Source organism: Siphateles boraxobius, unplaced genomic scaffold, assembly GCF_051911475.1.
Source record: "Siphateles boraxobius isolate OS27281-9 unplaced genomic scaffold, OSU_SipBor_1 1, whole genome shotgun sequence".
Lineage (NCBI taxonomy): Eukaryota > Metazoa > Chordata > Actinopteri > Cypriniformes > Leuciscidae > Siphateles > Siphateles boraxobius.
In genome coordinates, this window is record NW_027508699.1 from 17,730,454 (window position 1) to 17,747,395 (window position 16,942).

The following is a 16,942-nucleotide window of genomic DNA, read 5'->3' on the forward strand; positions in this document are numbered from 1 at the left end:
CCGTCTCTCATAAATGTGCAAACCTTCATAGCTTGCTCCAGTTTGGCACAGAGACTAGACATGGACTTCTGCATGTTCTCATATTCCTCTCTCTGGCGTTTCAGGATAGGAGCTTTGTTCTCCACCTCCAGAACGATCTCATCTAGAACCTTGTTCACACGCTTGCTCTCCAGTTTCTCCAGGTGCAGCTGGTCTTGTGCCTCCACAAAGGCATTATACAGCTGAGAGCAAATACTGACAAGTTACTTATAACAACAATCATAATATATTGCTGAAATCAATCATTCTAATTGTCCAAAACAAATGATGAATTATTTGGGATAAACATTTTATACCTCCATTAGCTTCATGCCCGGCTTAACAATCTTGGCCACTGCAGCTGCAGTTGGCGAGAGGTTTGTCAGCTCTTCTTCTGTGAGAGCTGGAACACCTTTTAAAGTATACAAATTCAGACTGAAATCTTGCACAATTACATGATTCAAGAATCTGAAAAGATTCTTCAGCCTAAAACAAAAATTGACAAACTCAGGCAGGTTTTTTGTCGGTGCATTACCTCTTCTCTTGAAGTCTGCAAGGCGTGTGTTGGAGTTCTCCAGCTCTTTCTCCAGATTCCTGACCTTCTCAAGTAGATCAGACTCGGCTTTCTCCCTCAAACCCTGCAGCTCTGACAGCTTCTTCTCTGTACCTTTATTGGCTGTTGATAAAAGAGGCATTTACATTTGGCACATTTAAAACATTCACAGTGAGGCAATGAGAGAAAATTTGTAAACACACCCAAAACAAGACAGGGAGAGACAATATACAATTTGGTACTATTATATCTGCAGTATTTGCATATTGCAGTATTTGCATACTGTGCACAGATTTTCTGCATGCAATACCAGGATGGCCTTCTACATTTCCCAAAATGTGCAGTATACAATAAAACACGCTATGTGTACTATTATATCCCACATTGTAATGTGCTCAATCCTCCATTTTCAGTGTAATGAATGAATCAGAAAAAATCATTATAAGGAATAGTTCAAACCTTCCATCGTCTCCTTCAGCAGTTTGTTGAGCTCTTCAACAGCTCTGTTCAATTCAGCATTCTTGGCTTCAGAGTCTGCTGCTGCATTCTGTGAAAAAAAGGATTCAGATTTGAATCTGACCACACATTAACGTTGGACGCAGCACAACAAATATCAACATTTACTGACCTTGTACAAATTACAGAGTTTAAGGTTAGCATTCAGCTCATTGCGGTACTTTTCCTCCATGGAGGCCCGTTGTTCTTTAGCCTAAAAATATAAGACAAACAACATAAGTTGATTAAATTTCTCTTCTATGTCAAGTGGTAGAGCAAACAATAATAAGAAGGGGATAGTGAACCTCTTTGAGTTTGTTCATCAGATTCTCAGTACTCTTCTGCATGTTGTCGTTGCTTTTCTTGAGCGTGTTCACTTGGTCCTGAAGTCTGGTCACCTGATTATGACATATATGATTGATGCAGACAGGTGATCTAGTAAGAATACAGCGCAATATTTAAATACACATCTCAAAAATTCCTCACACCTCTTCCTTCTTGGTCTCTAAAGAGCACCTAAGCTCCAGGACCTCTTTGCCCTTGTCTCTGAAGACTGTGTACAGCTCGTCTGTCTTACTCTTCAGCTCTGAATTCAGCCATGTGTTCTGGTTCTGGAGAAGCTCCTTTTCTTGCTCCATTCGCTTCTCACGATGCTGATGAGAAAGAAACACAGTAAATGATTTAAAAAATCAAATAAAAATATGTAATCAATGGTCAGATGCATTAATTAATCATATTAGAGACTAAATAACAGCTAAATGAGAGTCACTGGTTACCTGAATGGAAACTTCAGATGACTGAAGTTCATCAAGTTTAAGCTGGAGCTCCATCTTAATTGTGCTGGTCTCTGCGAGTTTGTCATTGAGACGTTTGAGATCCTCTGTATATTGACCATAAGAGACAAGTTAGCAATTACATATGTCAAAAGTACTGGTACTTTAGTTGAAAAAAACAAACAAACAAAAAAAAAGAACAAAACAATGGATATGTTCAGAGAAGAATACTACTACAATATATGCAGTGTATAATATGCATACTGTGCACAGATTTCTGTTTGAAATAATAGTGTGGCCCGTTACATTTCCCAAAGTGTGCAGTACACAATAGAACACATTATGCGCTATTATATCACAGAATACAATGTGCTCAGTCTTCCTTTCCTGTGTGATGAATGAATCAGAAATATTATCTGATGAAATTAACAACTACTCGACAATTTTTTTGACATGACAGAAAAAAGACATTTGTAAAAAAGGTAAATTTTGAAACAACTATTTGAGTGATTAAATAAAACTATGCATGATGTGGGCAATTACCTTACTGATGAATTTATTTCTGATTGACAGTTCAGTTGAACAACAAAGAAATACTTAACTGCTACATTCCATTGTTTAAATTTTAATTGTTCATATAATTAACTTTTATAAAGAACTCTGAACAACAGCATATTCATTTTTTCAACCGTATTAAAATTGGTTTGAAGAATTTCCACATTTCTGAATAGCAATAATGCCATATGAGCAAATAAAAAGCCCTCTAATTCCTCAATTAAGTAATGAAAACAGTCTTGACATAAAACTCCAAGTCAGCGACAACCTTGATCACTGATGTAAAAAATAGTGCCATACCACTGAGGTTGTCCACTTCTTGAGATCTCTTCTCAAGCAAGCGTGAGAGCTCTCGGTTTTCTGCCTCAATTTCATACTTGGCTCTTGGTGGCGTACTCTGAAATGCAAAAACATTAGGATATTTATATCATCTTTAACTGCTCAAAATATTAAGGCCCATAGGAAGCATGGCAGTTGAGAAACTCAAATAGTTACCTCTTGCGTTTTTCCCTGCTCTTCCTCTATATCTTTCAACTTCTTAAGTTCCTCGGCTTTAAAAAAAGAAAGAAGCACAAGCACACCCATGTTATACAGCAGCTCTGCGTCAATACAATCCATATATAAAAATAGAATAAAGCATTGTACTTACTGAGACGGACATTCTCCTCCTTAATACTATGATAGTCTTTACTTTGGGACAAGAACTGCTCCTGACTCTCAGCTAGCTTCTTCTCAAGATTAAAGTATTGTTGCTCTGTTGATTAAAAACAAACATCAATAACATGTTTCACTTGGACAATTGATACCAACAGCTCTTTTCACACTTCATTTATTATTAAGACTGCTGATTTTGGAATAAAAATACCACGATAAGTGAATTAATTATGCTTTATAGATTTACAAGAAAGACTTTATATGCTCAGCCATTCTCTTTATCTCTTAACATAATTTCAGATATTCTTTAAATGGAAAATACAAACATTTGCTTTGGTCTGTCACTACATCTCAGTATCAACTAGTTAACTATTTATACCAAAAAAAGTAAGTAACGTTAGACTCAACTTGGTAGATAATTTATGCAGAAGATACAAGCCTCTCCAGAATAATTACTCAACCAACTTGTTCTTCAATCCGCATACACGCGTTTATGATGCCTAAACATGCTGTCTAGTCATGTAACTTAGTACACTACTTTATAAGACACACAGCTATTGAATGGCTATCTGGTCCGCCTGCTATAAACGTTACCGTTACTCACCGCAGTCTGCTTTATACCGCTCGTACTGAGATTTCAGTGAGTCTATTTCCGTCTGTTGCTCTGATAGAACCTTCTCGAGCTTGTTCTGAATGGCTTTCGGCAGTTTGTTTATCTCACTTCTCTCCAGCGTTTGCTGAAGAAGTGCCGCCATCTCTCCGGCTCACTGCAAGAGTTAGCATTAGCTACTACCTCTACGTCATATGTGAGCGATACAAACTCAAGTCGCAAAGCAGCACGGACCTACAAGCATAATGTCCAATCAGGTCGCTTGACTAGAGTTGCGTGTGATTGATGCGACGACGCGTCACACGTATTGGTTCCACTGAGAACTCATCAGCTGTTTGGAGAAGTGTGCCTGATCTGAAGGTACGTTTGAAGGATTTTCTTTGCAATTCTTTCAGAAACATTGTTGCTACATTGTATGTTTCGTAAAACGTCATTATTCTCAATGGTTTTATAAAGAAGTTTGCGCTTGCAAATGTATTACTTTTAGTTTTCATTCAAGACGTTCAACTGTTTCTCTTCTATATTTTGGAAGTTAGCTGTAGAAACAGTGATTTCTGGCATAATAATAATCTTTCATACCGTACACATTATAATATGTGATGCTTAAATGTAATTTTAGCATTCAAAACCATTTATTTTATTTATTAGTGTTTAATTTTAATACTGACGCTTTATTGGTTGTCGGTATTGGTTATAACATGAAAATTATTTCGCACAATATTTGTCATGATCAAAAGGCTGACTAAATACACTTTTTTCTTTTTGTTTGTTATTTACTGTCATTGAGAAGATTGACACTGATTTAATGATTAATTTGCTCTGGTACAGGTAATAATGATAATAGTACAAATAAAATTTCCCTTAATAACTGCAATACCTTTTAGTGAAACTCTGTACAAAGGTATTTTAACATTATTTGGCATCTGTTTGGGAAGTGTAACATGTTTTATAGTTATTTTACAGTTGCAACTTGCAAGCAGGTTAATATGACACAATATTGATATTTATTATTGTTTATGTTTGCGGGCAGAATGGGTAGGAGTTACTTTGTTGATGAAGCTGTGGAAAAATATCTTGGTGGTCTTCTGGCAGATCCCGGATCATGTGTGACTGGACTCCTGGCTGGTCAGGTGAGGAAACTAAACTAACCTATATTTAATCATGTCAGTTCACAGAACAATTTATCCTAACATTTTCTTTTTACAGTCCTCTCCTCAAAGAGATTTTGTGGTGCTGGCCGTGCAGACTCCTCAGAGGGAGAGTGAGGGGCAGCTGAAGTCTTCTAGAGGAAGCGGCCCACTGGATGACATTGATGTGGAGTGGGTCACAGAACATGCCAGGCAGGTGGGTAGCCTGATGTCTTGCCACTCACACACAATGGCTTTGAAATGTTTTTACAGTCTAGTTGTACAAGTAAGGATTTTGACTTTCTCTATTCTAGGTGTCCCGCATGTTACCAGGAGGTCTTTGTATTCTTGGCTTGTTTTTAGTGACCCCACCTGAACTCTCCAAAGATGCCCAAAACACATTAAAAAGGGTACTGTTTTTTTAAAATACATTTTATTTAATTAAAAAAACATTTATTTATTAATTATGAATTTTATTTTAGGTTATTTTAAAAATACATTTGAATTAAATTATACTAATAATTAAAAAATTCACTGGACCACCTTTTAGCTTTTATTAAAGATGATTTTGTTTGCCATCATAACTTCATCACTTATTTTTGTGCTGATCTCTTTGTGTAGCTTATATTTGCCATGGAAAAATGCATAAGTAAGGGAAGATTGTGGGAACTGACAGAGGAGGATGTGACCGATCGAGTCACCCTGCACATCTGCTCCAAAACAAAGAAGTATCCTGCACACTACATCCCTACATAATTTCCTCTGTGATCTACATCCCCCACTATGAATAACCTCAAAAGTTTGCATGATCCTTGACTTAAAATGTACAGAACTGTCTGCAAAACGCTTGATGTAAAAGATCCAAAGGTGAGAGACATTTTGGGTACTACAGTAGTATCGTCAATACGGTAATACTGTAAGTTATGTTGTATTTGCGGCAGGTATACTATTTAAAACCTTCATTTGAACATCCATCTATGCAAGAACATAACAAAACAGTCTTTTTGAGTGCCGCTACCTTTCTGCTGTGACCTTAACAGTACATTACTAATAGTGAGTAGAAAAAATATAATAATGTAACTTTACTTAACAGAAACTCATTTTACATTTATACAATTTTTACTGTATAAATTGAGTGTTTATAAAAGATAGATGCCTTTATAATTTTAGGGGTCCTCACACAACGATGTTTATATTGGGGGTCCGTGGCATGTAAAAGATTGGAAACCCCTGTTATGGAATGTTTTCCGGGTCCCGACGCCTCAGTTCAAACACACTGATCACAGTTCATTTTACTGAATTAGATGTTGCACGTCATTGTTTGCGCTGCGAGAAAGAGACTGGAAAGATTTTAAAACAGCTTAAACATTACTTTTCAACGTCATAATATCTTATATTATGCATAGCAGTATTTGCACACGGTTCTTATCAGTCATATCAATCTTTATAATGTGATACATTAAATTAATTATATGTCTTAATATACATACTGCCCTCCATGCAGAGGTGGAAATATCTAAATATGGGGGCAAAAATGCCCTTGTATGAGTTATTCTTTTATATTTATACCATAACAGTTCAGTAATATGACACGAGCAAGAGTGCTGTTTTTCCGAATATCAGCACAATTACAAATGTGATCGATTTTATACAACAATTCAATAAAAACAAAAAGTAATTGTGAAATGACAGTTTAGACACAACAATGTCAATATTTATGTTTTTGCTCCATTTCATTACAAAAATAGTTCTAAACAAAGTTTTGAATCTGTGTTTTTAAACAAATCGGCCAAATCAATGATTCACTAAGCCTACTGGAACTGCATAGTATCGTGATGCTGTAGCTGGTATATTATCGTGAGATTAGATATGTGTATTGTATCGTGACAACCCTATACTGATTTCTAGAGTTCGGCCAAGCCAGCAGACTGGAAGTATCAGACATGCGTCTCGTCATCCTGGCCCATGTTGACCTGCTCTGTTGAGGTGGATTTGCAGATCCCTTTGACAGGATCTTCCTCTGATAACACAGACAAGTGTATGAAGGTGAGACAGAAGTCAGATGAGGTATATGAAGACAAGACAGTGTTTTATTTGTGAAGGATTTTGTGTAGAATTTTGATTTTAATACAGTGTATACAGGTTGTGAATGTATCTTTCTTTTCCCCCCATGTCCAGGATTGTCTTACGAGGTGGGCTAAACAGATTGAGGCTGGTAACTGTCTCATAAGTGGCAGACAGGCATTAGATGACTCTGAACTCATCTCAGGACAGGTAAAAACATAATTCTGTCATTTCTCTGTCATATTTATTTAAAATTTGAGATGAAGTAGAATTTTTTTTCTTTCAGAAAAAGAACCTAAAGACAACCCATCGTCAGACTTTCCCAGCACGGATCCTTGTCTCAGATGTGAGCTCATTTTCATCTTATCTCATTATAATGAACATTATCAATGGGATATATTTTTGTGTAGTCAAAGGTATAATGAGAATATTGGTGTGACAGGAGCAGCCAGAGCTTGATGAGCGGTCCAGTGCTCTAGTTCAGCTGTGCAGTGGCTCCATGAGGGTTCGAGGGGTGGTTCACTGCAGGGCCTACATCCACAACAACAAACCCAAAGCCAGACATGCAGTACAGGTCATTAAAGCCTATTCTCAATGCTTTATGTTTAGGGATAAGTAATATTATGGTACCAGATCGGTTATAAGGCAATATATATCGATATTAGATATTTAATTGTTAACGCTTATTTCCCCTCATTTTACATATAAATTACCACGGCGTCATCTGCAGTAGCAACATCTTTTGAACACTAATAATTAAATAACTGTTAAATATAATCTCAAGCAAATCTCAATGTACATTTTTCATATTATATAATTGTGATGCCTGGATTTCAACTAGCATTTAAAACAATTTCTGTTATTTCTTATTGGTTTTTTATTCATTTATTTAGACAAAATAAGCCTTAACATGAACATCATTTCAAACAAGATTTTCATGTTCAAAAAACCTGTCTAAAAACACTTTTGTATTTGCCTGTTATTGATTGATACTGGTTTAATTTCTCCTTTGCACTGGTAGGCCATTAAGAGAGACATCATAAACACGGTTTCCTCCAGAGTCGAGATGTTTCTGGAAGATCTTTTAATAAGTGAAGGGAGTCGCAAAGGTAAAGTGCGCAATCATGTCATACATATTGACGTTGAAAGGAAAGTCAACACAAAAATGAACATTCAGTCATCATTTACTCATCCCCATGTCGTTCCAAACCTGTATGACGTTCTTTCTTTCTTCTGTGGAACATAAAAGAAGATGTTTTTAAGAATTCTGGGAACCAAACATTTAGAGTAAATGAGCTATGAACTATACATTGAAGTTCCACAAATATTTGCAAACTAAGCACTAGATGGCAGTAGTGTGCCACCCTTTGTCTTCAGTGAGTTTTGTACATAGTACAGAAATAAATGTATTCCTAATTCAAGACATGAGTTCCCATATTGTTTCTCTAGGTCTGTGCACTGGGCAGCAGGCTCTTCCTCGGCGTGTGTTTGCCCCAATGCCTTTCTCCGGCCTGTCTGTGTGTGACTACATGTTCCCAGATGAAAGTACAGCTGATGTGGCCGATCGTCTTAAAGAGATGCTGGACTGGGAAACACCAGAAGAGGACATAGATATTAGTCTGGAGAGCAATCAGTGTATGTTTCCCATATTTCAATATGAGACTTTATAGCAGGGGTTCTCAACTTTTGACCTCAAGGTCCCCTTTCTTGCAGAGTTTAGCTCTAATCTTGATCAAACTCACCTGCCTTTAACTTTTTAGTATTTCCGAAGACCTTGGCTGTGTCCGAAAAAGCCCCTATACCTTTAGTAGGGAACAACTTGAGGGGACAGCCATTTGTAGTAGGGTCCGAAACCATAGAGGACATTGTCTAGACTAGTGCACTCATTCAATCCCACAATGAACAACAATGCACCAAATTAATTCCTGCGTCTCGCCAGAAGATGGCGCTCACAGCTGACTGATCCATCCATTTTCCAAACCACTGGTCAAATGTGGCTACAGCGTAATATCATACAGGCATAAATTCATTTAAAATTGATTATTAAATTGTTTAATTAAGGTTTATACATAGTTTTCATGACAGAGTTCAAGATCTATCTTTTTCATCTTACTACTGGAGCTGCCAGTGTTCTATAAGTTTCAAACGACTAAACGGCATGCGCAAACTATGCTACTACACAGTGTCCAAATTCACTCACTTATTTTCATTCACTCCCTCAAGTGAACTATATTAGTTGACTAACAAAGGGAATGGTGAATGAGGGTATAGTGGGTGATTTCAGTCCTTGATTAGCTTGTTCAGGTGTGTTTGATTAGGGTTGGAGCAAAACTCTGCAGGAAAGTGAACCTCGAAGGCCAGAGCTAAGAACCCTTGCTTTAGGGATTAATTAATTCTCTCACTTTATTTGAGTGTCTCATTACATTTCACTATTGTATTGGTTTGTATCACCTCTAGGCTTTTCCAAGCGGACTTCAGATCTGTTACTAGAGTATTGTGCAATGTAGAGCAAGTCCTTGCAAAGTCTTTGGGATTCAGGGATGACTGAACACATTGTAGGGACGTTATGGTTAAATGGTCAAGAATGTATATAGGTGTGTGATTTACAGAATGCTTAGAGATAAACCTTTTCAAAAGGAGCACATACAGACACACCCTGCCTCTTTCCCCTCTAAAATAATAGCCAGCTACACCTTGCATCTTGTTCAAACCAGTTTAAGCCCACAAATGCTTTTTCCATGTATGGTTAAAAGGGAAAACATAAGTGATATGTTTAACCGGAGGCTATAGAATGTCTGATCCCTTGTAGTAACGGGCCCTTTGAGAATTTTGGATTATCATCTTTATGACAACACAACTCGGCCTCCTCCTTGAAAAGAGGAGATCAATTTACAATACCTAGATTTATTTACATGTTTGTGCATATTTTTTCACCCCAGTATTCTCGCCTGAATTGGAGATGACTGACAGCCACAGTGATGAATCTAGTAAACGTGTCATCTCAGAAGTTCAAGTTGAAAATTCCCAAATTGACAAAGCCCCTCAATACTATGCTGGTAAGTGCCTAGTATTATTCATAATTATTAGAATTAATATTTAATCACTCTCTATTTCTTACCTCTTATTAAGAAGATAAATCATTCTCCTTGTATCATGGTATTAAATGGGGCTCGACAATATTGTTAATGATACAGTATCCAATGATATAGTGTGAGTGACTCCATGTTCTTGTTAGTTGGGCAGATGTCACCATATTTTCTTTTTGTGATTCCTATTATTCATGGAAACATTCTCATATTCCTGTTGGCTCATTTCCTGATCTCTTTCCACACACCTGATCTCTCTCTCTCCCTCTCCCTCTCTCTCTCTCTCTCTCTCTCTAACACACAGGTGTGGCAGTAGCAGCAACCATTGCTCTCCTTGCCACAGCTACATCTCTGCTGTATTTTAGTGAGTGACAATGAAAATAGCAAATAAGTATGTATGGATGTATAAGTGAGTGTGTATATTTGTATAGTATGCTATATAATCTTTCAATATATAAAAGATTTCAAATATAATCCTTAAAATCTGGACTATAAGTCTATTATAGGATTATTATAATGCAAGTATATGCAAAAGTATGTGGAGACTTCTTTCTAATAAACAGGTTCAGCTATTCGAGTGAAGACATATCTTAATGTTACACTATATAATGACAATCTAGAGAATTCTGTGCCGAACACACTGTCTGACCTTACTGATGCCCATTGATGGGTTTATTCTTTTGGAATTGTTCTGAAATTAGACATGCGAGCATCAATGAGGTCAGGTCTCATGTTGGGTAATGGGCTTTTTTCAGGCCAGTCAAACCATTTCTCTACTAATTGTTGCCACAAAGTTGGAAAAAGAGTTATTTTTTGTGATGAAGTACTGATGAAGATTTATACTTGAATAACAGAATAGAAAAATCTGTTAATTTGAAACAGTTCACATATTTTTAATAGTGTAGCTTAAAATATATATTTTTAAATAAGTTAATTGGGTAATAACATACCAGTGGAAGTTAACTTGAGGCCAAGTCACACAATCATGTGTTTTGTTTTTATTTATTTTTTCCTTGAGAGGGGAATAAGATTTATTACAGGTAACATGTTGTCACTTGTGCAACCTTAATAACAGAGCAAAAGAAAAGCGTCATTATCCTACATGTCTTTGCAGAATCATTGTGGATTTTCCAGTTTTGTGCCAGTATTTTCCTGTATTGCCAATGTGCCATTTGTCATTATCAAACCAGTTTCTTCTGGCTTCTGTAAACACTTAGCATGAAATGCATACAGGAACTGACGTATTAAATTCATATAATAAAATATAATTGCTGGAAACATTTAGTGTGTGTGTGTGTGTGTGTGTGTGTGTGTGTGTGTGTGTGTGTGTGTGTGTGTGTGTGTGTGTGTGTGTGTGTGTGTGTGTGTGTGTGTGTGTGTGTGTGTGTGTGTGTGTGTGTGTGTGTGTGTGTCATGATCAGCCATCTCCAACCTTTACAGAGTGCATACCTTATGATTTTTACATTCATTTAGTTTTCACAATGATATGCTGACCAAACAAGCACTTGCATATGAATACTCTCAAACACTCAGTAATCCTGTGATTGTGTGATGTTTGAGTTGGCTGGGTACATGTCAGGACATGTTTTACCTGAAGTTTTTGTAGTATAGTCATGAAGACATTAAAGACCGAGGAGGGTTCTTGGCCTCTCTGCATTCATTGAACTATGTCACCCGATTCGTTTAGTGTAGCGTGACAACATGAAATCACACTTTTGATGATATCATTTATTCTTTAAGCAGATAGTGGCTCGATACAAAATAGATGACAAGTACAGTGTCATTGTGTGGCAATTTGACTTGCATACCAAATTCCTTACTAATTTAAAAAAAGATTCTATGCAAGTTCCCACAGTCATGGAAAACCAGGACATTTCAGGAGAGTTTAAAACTTTGGGTCAAAAAGTTTGGGTTCAGTTCGATTTTTTTTTTTTTTTTTTTAATGTTTTTGAACAGTCTATTTTGAAATGTAATTTATTCCTGTGATGATGAAGCTGAATTTTCAGCATCATTACTCCAGTCTTCAGTGTCACATGATCCTTCAGAAATCTTTTTAATATGCTGTTTTGAAATATTAAAATAATATTAAACATCGGGAGCGATGACATTGATAATTTCAATGTTGAAAACAGTTGTGCTATAATATTTTTGTGGAAACTAAATTTTTTCAGGATTCTTTGATGAATTTTTGATATTATTATAATATCTTTACTTAACTTTTGATCAATTCCGATGCATCCTTGATGAATACAAGTATTAATTTCTTTCAAAGAAAATCTTACTGATCCCAAACATTTGAATGGTAGTGTATGTTACAATGAATTAGATTCAATATAAAATATTCAATCAGCTTCTTCACAAACCGTAACAACGTGCAATTTGTGAGTAAATATTTTTTTCCTCTAAAAATGATATTTGTGGGGTATTTTTGACTTTGAGACAAATAGTCTTAGGAGAAACAGGATCAGGAAAGGACCTCAGTTTGGGACTCAAACTTGTCTTATATGGCTCTGACAAATCAGTCAGTTGTTTCACTTTCTTCTACTTTTCAGTAATCAAAAGCTACTGGAAAGGTCAAAAAGTCATGGAACGAGCATGCCTTTGATAACTCTATGAAGAATTGAACTGCTGTAAATGACGTGTTAGTAAATGCCTTTAGGTATGCGTGTTTTTTGGAGTCATGGCCCAGTAGTCACAGAGTCATACTCGATCTATCTCAGAAACAAGTCTGACAGGCTGATTACTATAATTCATTAGTCAACATCAGTGTTATCTTCCTCATCGGGACAGGCTGCGAGCTCTTTCTCTGGCAACAGACCGTACTCGTTTAGGAAGTTCTCCACATCCGTGGCAAAGAACTCCTCATTCAAGTGCTTTGTAAAGCACAGGAAGTTGCCCAGCAGCTCTCCAGCCTTGTACACCAGCAGGGCGGGCAGAACGTCGTCTGAAAAACGCTCGCCCGCCCCGGTGGCAGAGGCTCGGATTCGGCAGAATTTGACGGTGGAATTTTCTGCTGCCAGGCAGTTTAAGCAGTTGTTGAGTGCGTCACAACCTCTGATCCCGTCATCATAGATGTGCACCACCACTACTGTCAGGCGGTGCTCTTTCTCAATGACATCCAGAAAGGCCTCCCCGCTATCCAACTCAAACACGGCATCAAACTTAGGCCCGAAGCTCAGCCGCCCGTGCATCTCCTGCATGCACTGCTTGCGATACTTACGCAGACATGTTTCGTCCTCTTCTTGGATCATCTCGTATTCCTGAACGCTCATCTGCGTGTGGTCAGACAAAGCAACATGTTAATAAACATTACATAGCGCTCACACTGTCAGTCAATAATCTGGACACGCTTGACTGAATTGTTTCAGAAAAGATTGAGAGGATTTTAAAAACCATTAAATTTAAACTGTATTTTTAATTTTTATTTCTAAATTATTTTGCCCATGTATGAATTTTTATTATTATTAATGAATTACTTAAACCGAATATTGAAGGGAAAAAGAAAGAAATACGTCTATTTTATCAAAGATCCATTAAATTGTTTTAAAAAAAATCAATAGATTTATATTTATCATAAATACTGTTCTTTTGAACTTTCTATTGGTCAAATAATCCTGAAAAAATTGTATCACGGTTCCCACCAAAAAAATTCTAATAATAAGCATAAGCTGTTTTCATGATTGATAATAATAAGAAATGTTTATTGAGCAGGAAATCAGCATATTAGAATGATTTCTGAATGATCATGTGACACTGACGACTGGAGAAATTATGCTGAAAATTCAGCTTTACAGTCACAGGAATAAATTACATTTAAAAAATATTAAAATAGAAAACAATAATTTTAAGTTGTATTAATATTTAATGATATTACTGTACTTTTTGTGTATTTTTGATCAAATAAATGGAGCCTTGTTGAGCATACTCTTTAGTCTCAAGTCCTCTTTAAAAAATATTTTAAAAATCTGCCAGACTCCAAACCGTAGCGTAGCATCCAATACAATTCATAAAGCACTATGACGCCCTCATGAAGATTTATTAAAAAAAAAATTTTCACTGCTTGATTACATGTTATTTTATAATTTTGATGACTTCTACTATCATTTTTAAATGTGAAAAATATTAATCATATAGAATGAGTAGCCATGTGTACTTGGATTCTTGGAATTAAAATGATTTCCTCATTTTGTTATGTAGATATCAGTTGTGTAATTTTCACAATACCTTGCGGCCTATCTTTTCCTGGGTGTCGCCATTATTGGATTTGGGGTTGGACATTTGTCTGAGGAGCTCTCTCTTGTTGGGAGGGATGCTTTCATGGTCCTCACTCTCAAGTTTGAATTTCCTCCAGTCATGGATCACACCTTTGGGCCCTGAGTTGCAATGGATTGATGGATGAATCTAGTTTAAATCAGTTTCCAGGTCTATAGTATAGTTTAGCCTCTATTACAGGCGTATCACAGCATAATGATGAAAATCTCCAATATTATCTCATCATTAATGTATAATCAATAGATTTCTGCATGATTTGTTCTGCAATTATAATGTGGATCTTTCTTTGTTTCATTAATTAGTAAGTCTTTTTTTTTTTTTTTTTTACCTGTTTGTGTTGCTGGTATTTCCTCAATCTCAGGTGAACCTGACATGACGATTCTTCTATGGAGACATAATGATAGATATTACAGATCTTATGCCCATTTTGTGCAACATCCTCTAACAAAATGACTTGAAGTGGTTGACATTTTCTCACTCCTTTTTATATTTCCAGACCATATGAGATGAACAAACTGATGGGAAGTTTTATGTTCACCATCGTTTACTGGTATAGTCATTCTGATGTTATCCCGCATGCAAAGTAGATTTTATTTCTGTTGCATTAGTTCTTGACGCTGTCAGGGTCTGTTCCAATTATCCAGGTTGAGGTGGAATTAGCAGATTACTCTCTTATAGGTGATGGATTAGATTGCAATCAGATTATATTGATGTGAGTAATGAGTTTGTTGCACAAGTGCCCACAGTGTTTCTGTTTTCTTACAACTAAAAATACATTCTGAGACTGATTGAATGGCAGTTGTAGCAATGCTTCACACACATACATCTCAATAAATGTAAATCCGCATGCGATCTGAAAAAAACAAAAAACAAACACTAGGCCTAATATTTATGTGGTCTTCTCAGAGTGCTTCAATGTGTGTGTAAGCAGCTAGCTTAAAGAAAAGTGCTGATCAGTTACTACACTGGATGCTGTGAACAAGACACACTCGGAAATACATCCGAAGTAATCTTGTTCAATCCGACTAATTGGCTCTATTTGACATATTTTCACTCCCATAAACAAATTCCATTACCAAATGTGCTAGTTGCAGTATTCATGCAAGCAAGTCTCAGACTTTTGCATTTTTTAAGCTGGTTTGTTATTGCAGATATGTCATTGCAGTATTATAGACCAGAACATTTAAATAATTGCATTTAAAAAAAACATTATTAGAAATATATTTTTCACAAAGTTATTTTTATTTTATTTGTTTTGATTTTATTTAGAGAAGTGTCCTCTCTGAACCAGGCTTTAGTGATTTCAAAAACAGCAACAAAAAAAAAAAGATTGAGTATATTGTTTGCGCGTCCTGTATACAGAACTATCCCACAAGGAAAACTATCCCAGAGAACCATGTTTGCAGTGCTCATTAACCAGAGGAAGAGTTAGAGAAATGTCATTCTTACCTGACCGTTTGCTGTGATTGCCTTTCTTTGCTGTGCTCTGTCTCGGATAATAATGTCTCTGTCTGCATGGACATCATGGTTACATCTCAGTAATAATTTGGTGTGGTGTAATAGGATTACAGCAGAGGAATTAAACCAGCATGTCACAGAGATAGATAAACTGACAAAATACAGGTCCCTCATTATTACGATAAGCTCCTGACACTTTCCATTCACTGTAAATCATCCAACTTTTATTTTGTCAGACACTCAGCAGTACTGTATTTACCTGTGAAGTAGACCGTTTGAGTTTGCTTTTATAAAGATATATAAAGTTTAAGCACTTTGAATCTCGTATATTGTTGGATCTGTTACTGGCCCTTTAGAGAAGCATTGTGGCTGCAAAGGGAATACCCATAATTCCTTGGACTTTTGAATAGTTTATTTTTGTGTTTGATCAAAACATGGGGAACTGTGAGGGTCTGTACATTTATTCGTCCTTTAGAATAAAAGGATAAAACATATATTAAGTGTTTTTGATTGTTTTAATTTAAAATGGTTTATTTTAAGTAATTATACCATGATTAGTGTCCTTTTGGTTTGTTTAAGTTTTGAATGTATTTACCAACTAAACCGTTTTGATTTTAGTGGATTTCAGCATGTTTCTCAAAAATTACTGTATTTGTTTCTAGTTTATTCAGCTCCCTATTTAACTTTCAACAAATACATCATTTCTTACTGCACTTGCTCATGAATAGGGTTGATTTAACTTAAATGTGTTAGTTTTGGCGAACAGCCAGTCTAACCTGCAAACATTAGTTTGCAGCTGTTTGCTTTATTTTTTTTTAAATTAACTCATTAATTTTTACAGTGAAGGTCACTTTTATGTCTTACCATATTAGTTTAATGAATCATTAAAGAAGTAATATTACTCATTTTACTCATTAAGCCCCATTCTACCTCAGAGGTATATTTTCTACAATGTCAAAATTTTGAAATAATTTCTAATAAACATACTCGGTTCAGCTAATTTCAATTTCAAAAAAAGAAATTGCTTCTTCAAGACCTGATAAAAATTATGGAAATGTCTATATTGAATATAAATGTTTTCAGGAAAAGAAAAGATTTATTTTCCTTATCCAGCAATTATAAATAAATGGAAATGGTGTGGGATTTCCGTTTGTGTGTAATTTAATGTGCAGGTTTTAATGGTAATCTTAATATACCTCACTATTTTATTGCAGTTGCTAGCTGGTGTTGCGTTACGACACCTATATTTTTAGGTGAAAAAGACTTGATGTACAGAC

The 16,942-nt window shown here is 35.9% G+C and overlaps 3 protein-coding genes across 7 annotated transcripts in view; 1 reads left to right on the forward strand and 2 right to left on the reverse strand.

Moving 5' to 3' along the window:
- LOC143735499 (nucleoprotein TPR-like) overlaps positions 1 to 3,863 on the reverse strand; it is a 30,390-nt gene extending 26,527 nt beyond the window's left edge. For 4 of the 5 annotated variants that reach the window (XM_077225719.1, XM_077225709.1, XM_077225715.1 and 1 more), the window contains exons 1-12: positions 3,653 to 3,863; positions 3,044 to 3,148; positions 2,890 to 2,945; positions 2,695 to 2,791; positions 1,843 to 1,946; positions 1,555 to 1,719; positions 1,372 to 1,464; positions 1,200 to 1,280; positions 1,031 to 1,118; positions 554 to 694; positions 336 to 430; positions 24 to 221 (exon numbers count right to left, since the gene is read on the reverse strand). In XM_077225719.1, the coding sequence (XP_077081834.1) occupies positions 24 to 221; positions 336 to 430; positions 554 to 694; positions 1,031 to 1,118; positions 1,200 to 1,280; positions 1,372 to 1,464; positions 1,555 to 1,719; positions 1,843 to 1,946; positions 2,695 to 2,791; positions 2,890 to 2,945; positions 3,044 to 3,148; positions 3,653 to 3,803 (1,374 nt within the window). In that variant the 5' untranslated portion in view covers positions 3,804 to 3,863. The remainder of the gene's footprint in view (positions 1 to 23; positions 222 to 335; positions 431 to 553; positions 695 to 1,030; positions 1,119 to 1,199; positions 1,281 to 1,371; positions 1,465 to 1,554; positions 1,720 to 1,842; positions 1,947 to 2,694; positions 2,792 to 2,889; positions 2,946 to 3,043; positions 3,149 to 3,652) is intronic. The other variant, XM_077225706.1, reaches the window with a different exon arrangement.
- A 34-nt stretch (positions 3,864 to 3,897) lies between these two features.
- On the forward strand, positions 3,898 to 11,213 carry odr4 (odr-4 GPCR localization factor homolog). Its single transcript, XM_077225758.1, has 14 exons — positions 3,898 to 4,018; positions 4,689 to 4,788; positions 4,865 to 5,002; positions 5,100 to 5,195; positions 5,407 to 5,513; positions 5,616 to 5,652; positions 6,694 to 6,831; positions 6,964 to 7,059; positions 7,136 to 7,195; positions 7,292 to 7,423; positions 7,871 to 7,958; positions 8,299 to 8,484; positions 9,789 to 9,905; positions 10,240 to 11,213. The coding sequence occupies exons 2-14, from the start codon at positions 4,690 to 4,692 to the stop codon at positions 10,305 to 10,307; spliced, it is 1,362 nt and encodes a 453-aa protein (XP_077081873.1). The 5' UTR covers positions 3,898 to 4,018; position 4,689; the 3' UTR covers positions 10,308 to 11,213.
- A 429-nt stretch (positions 11,214 to 11,642) lies between these two features.
- pdca (phosducin a) lies at positions 11,643 to 15,748 on the reverse strand. The gene is made up of 4 exons (XM_077225768.1): positions 15,655 to 15,748; positions 14,536 to 14,599; positions 14,160 to 14,308; positions 11,643 to 13,207 (listed from the first exon to the last, which is right to left on the reverse strand). Exons 2-4 carry the CDS (start codon positions 14,579 to 14,581, stop codon positions 12,689 to 12,691), a joined length of 714 nt encoding a protein of 237 aa, XP_077081883.1. The 5' UTR covers positions 14,582 to 14,599; positions 15,655 to 15,748; the 3' UTR covers positions 11,643 to 12,688.
- Positions 15,749 to 16,942: the final 1,194 nt, after the last annotated feature.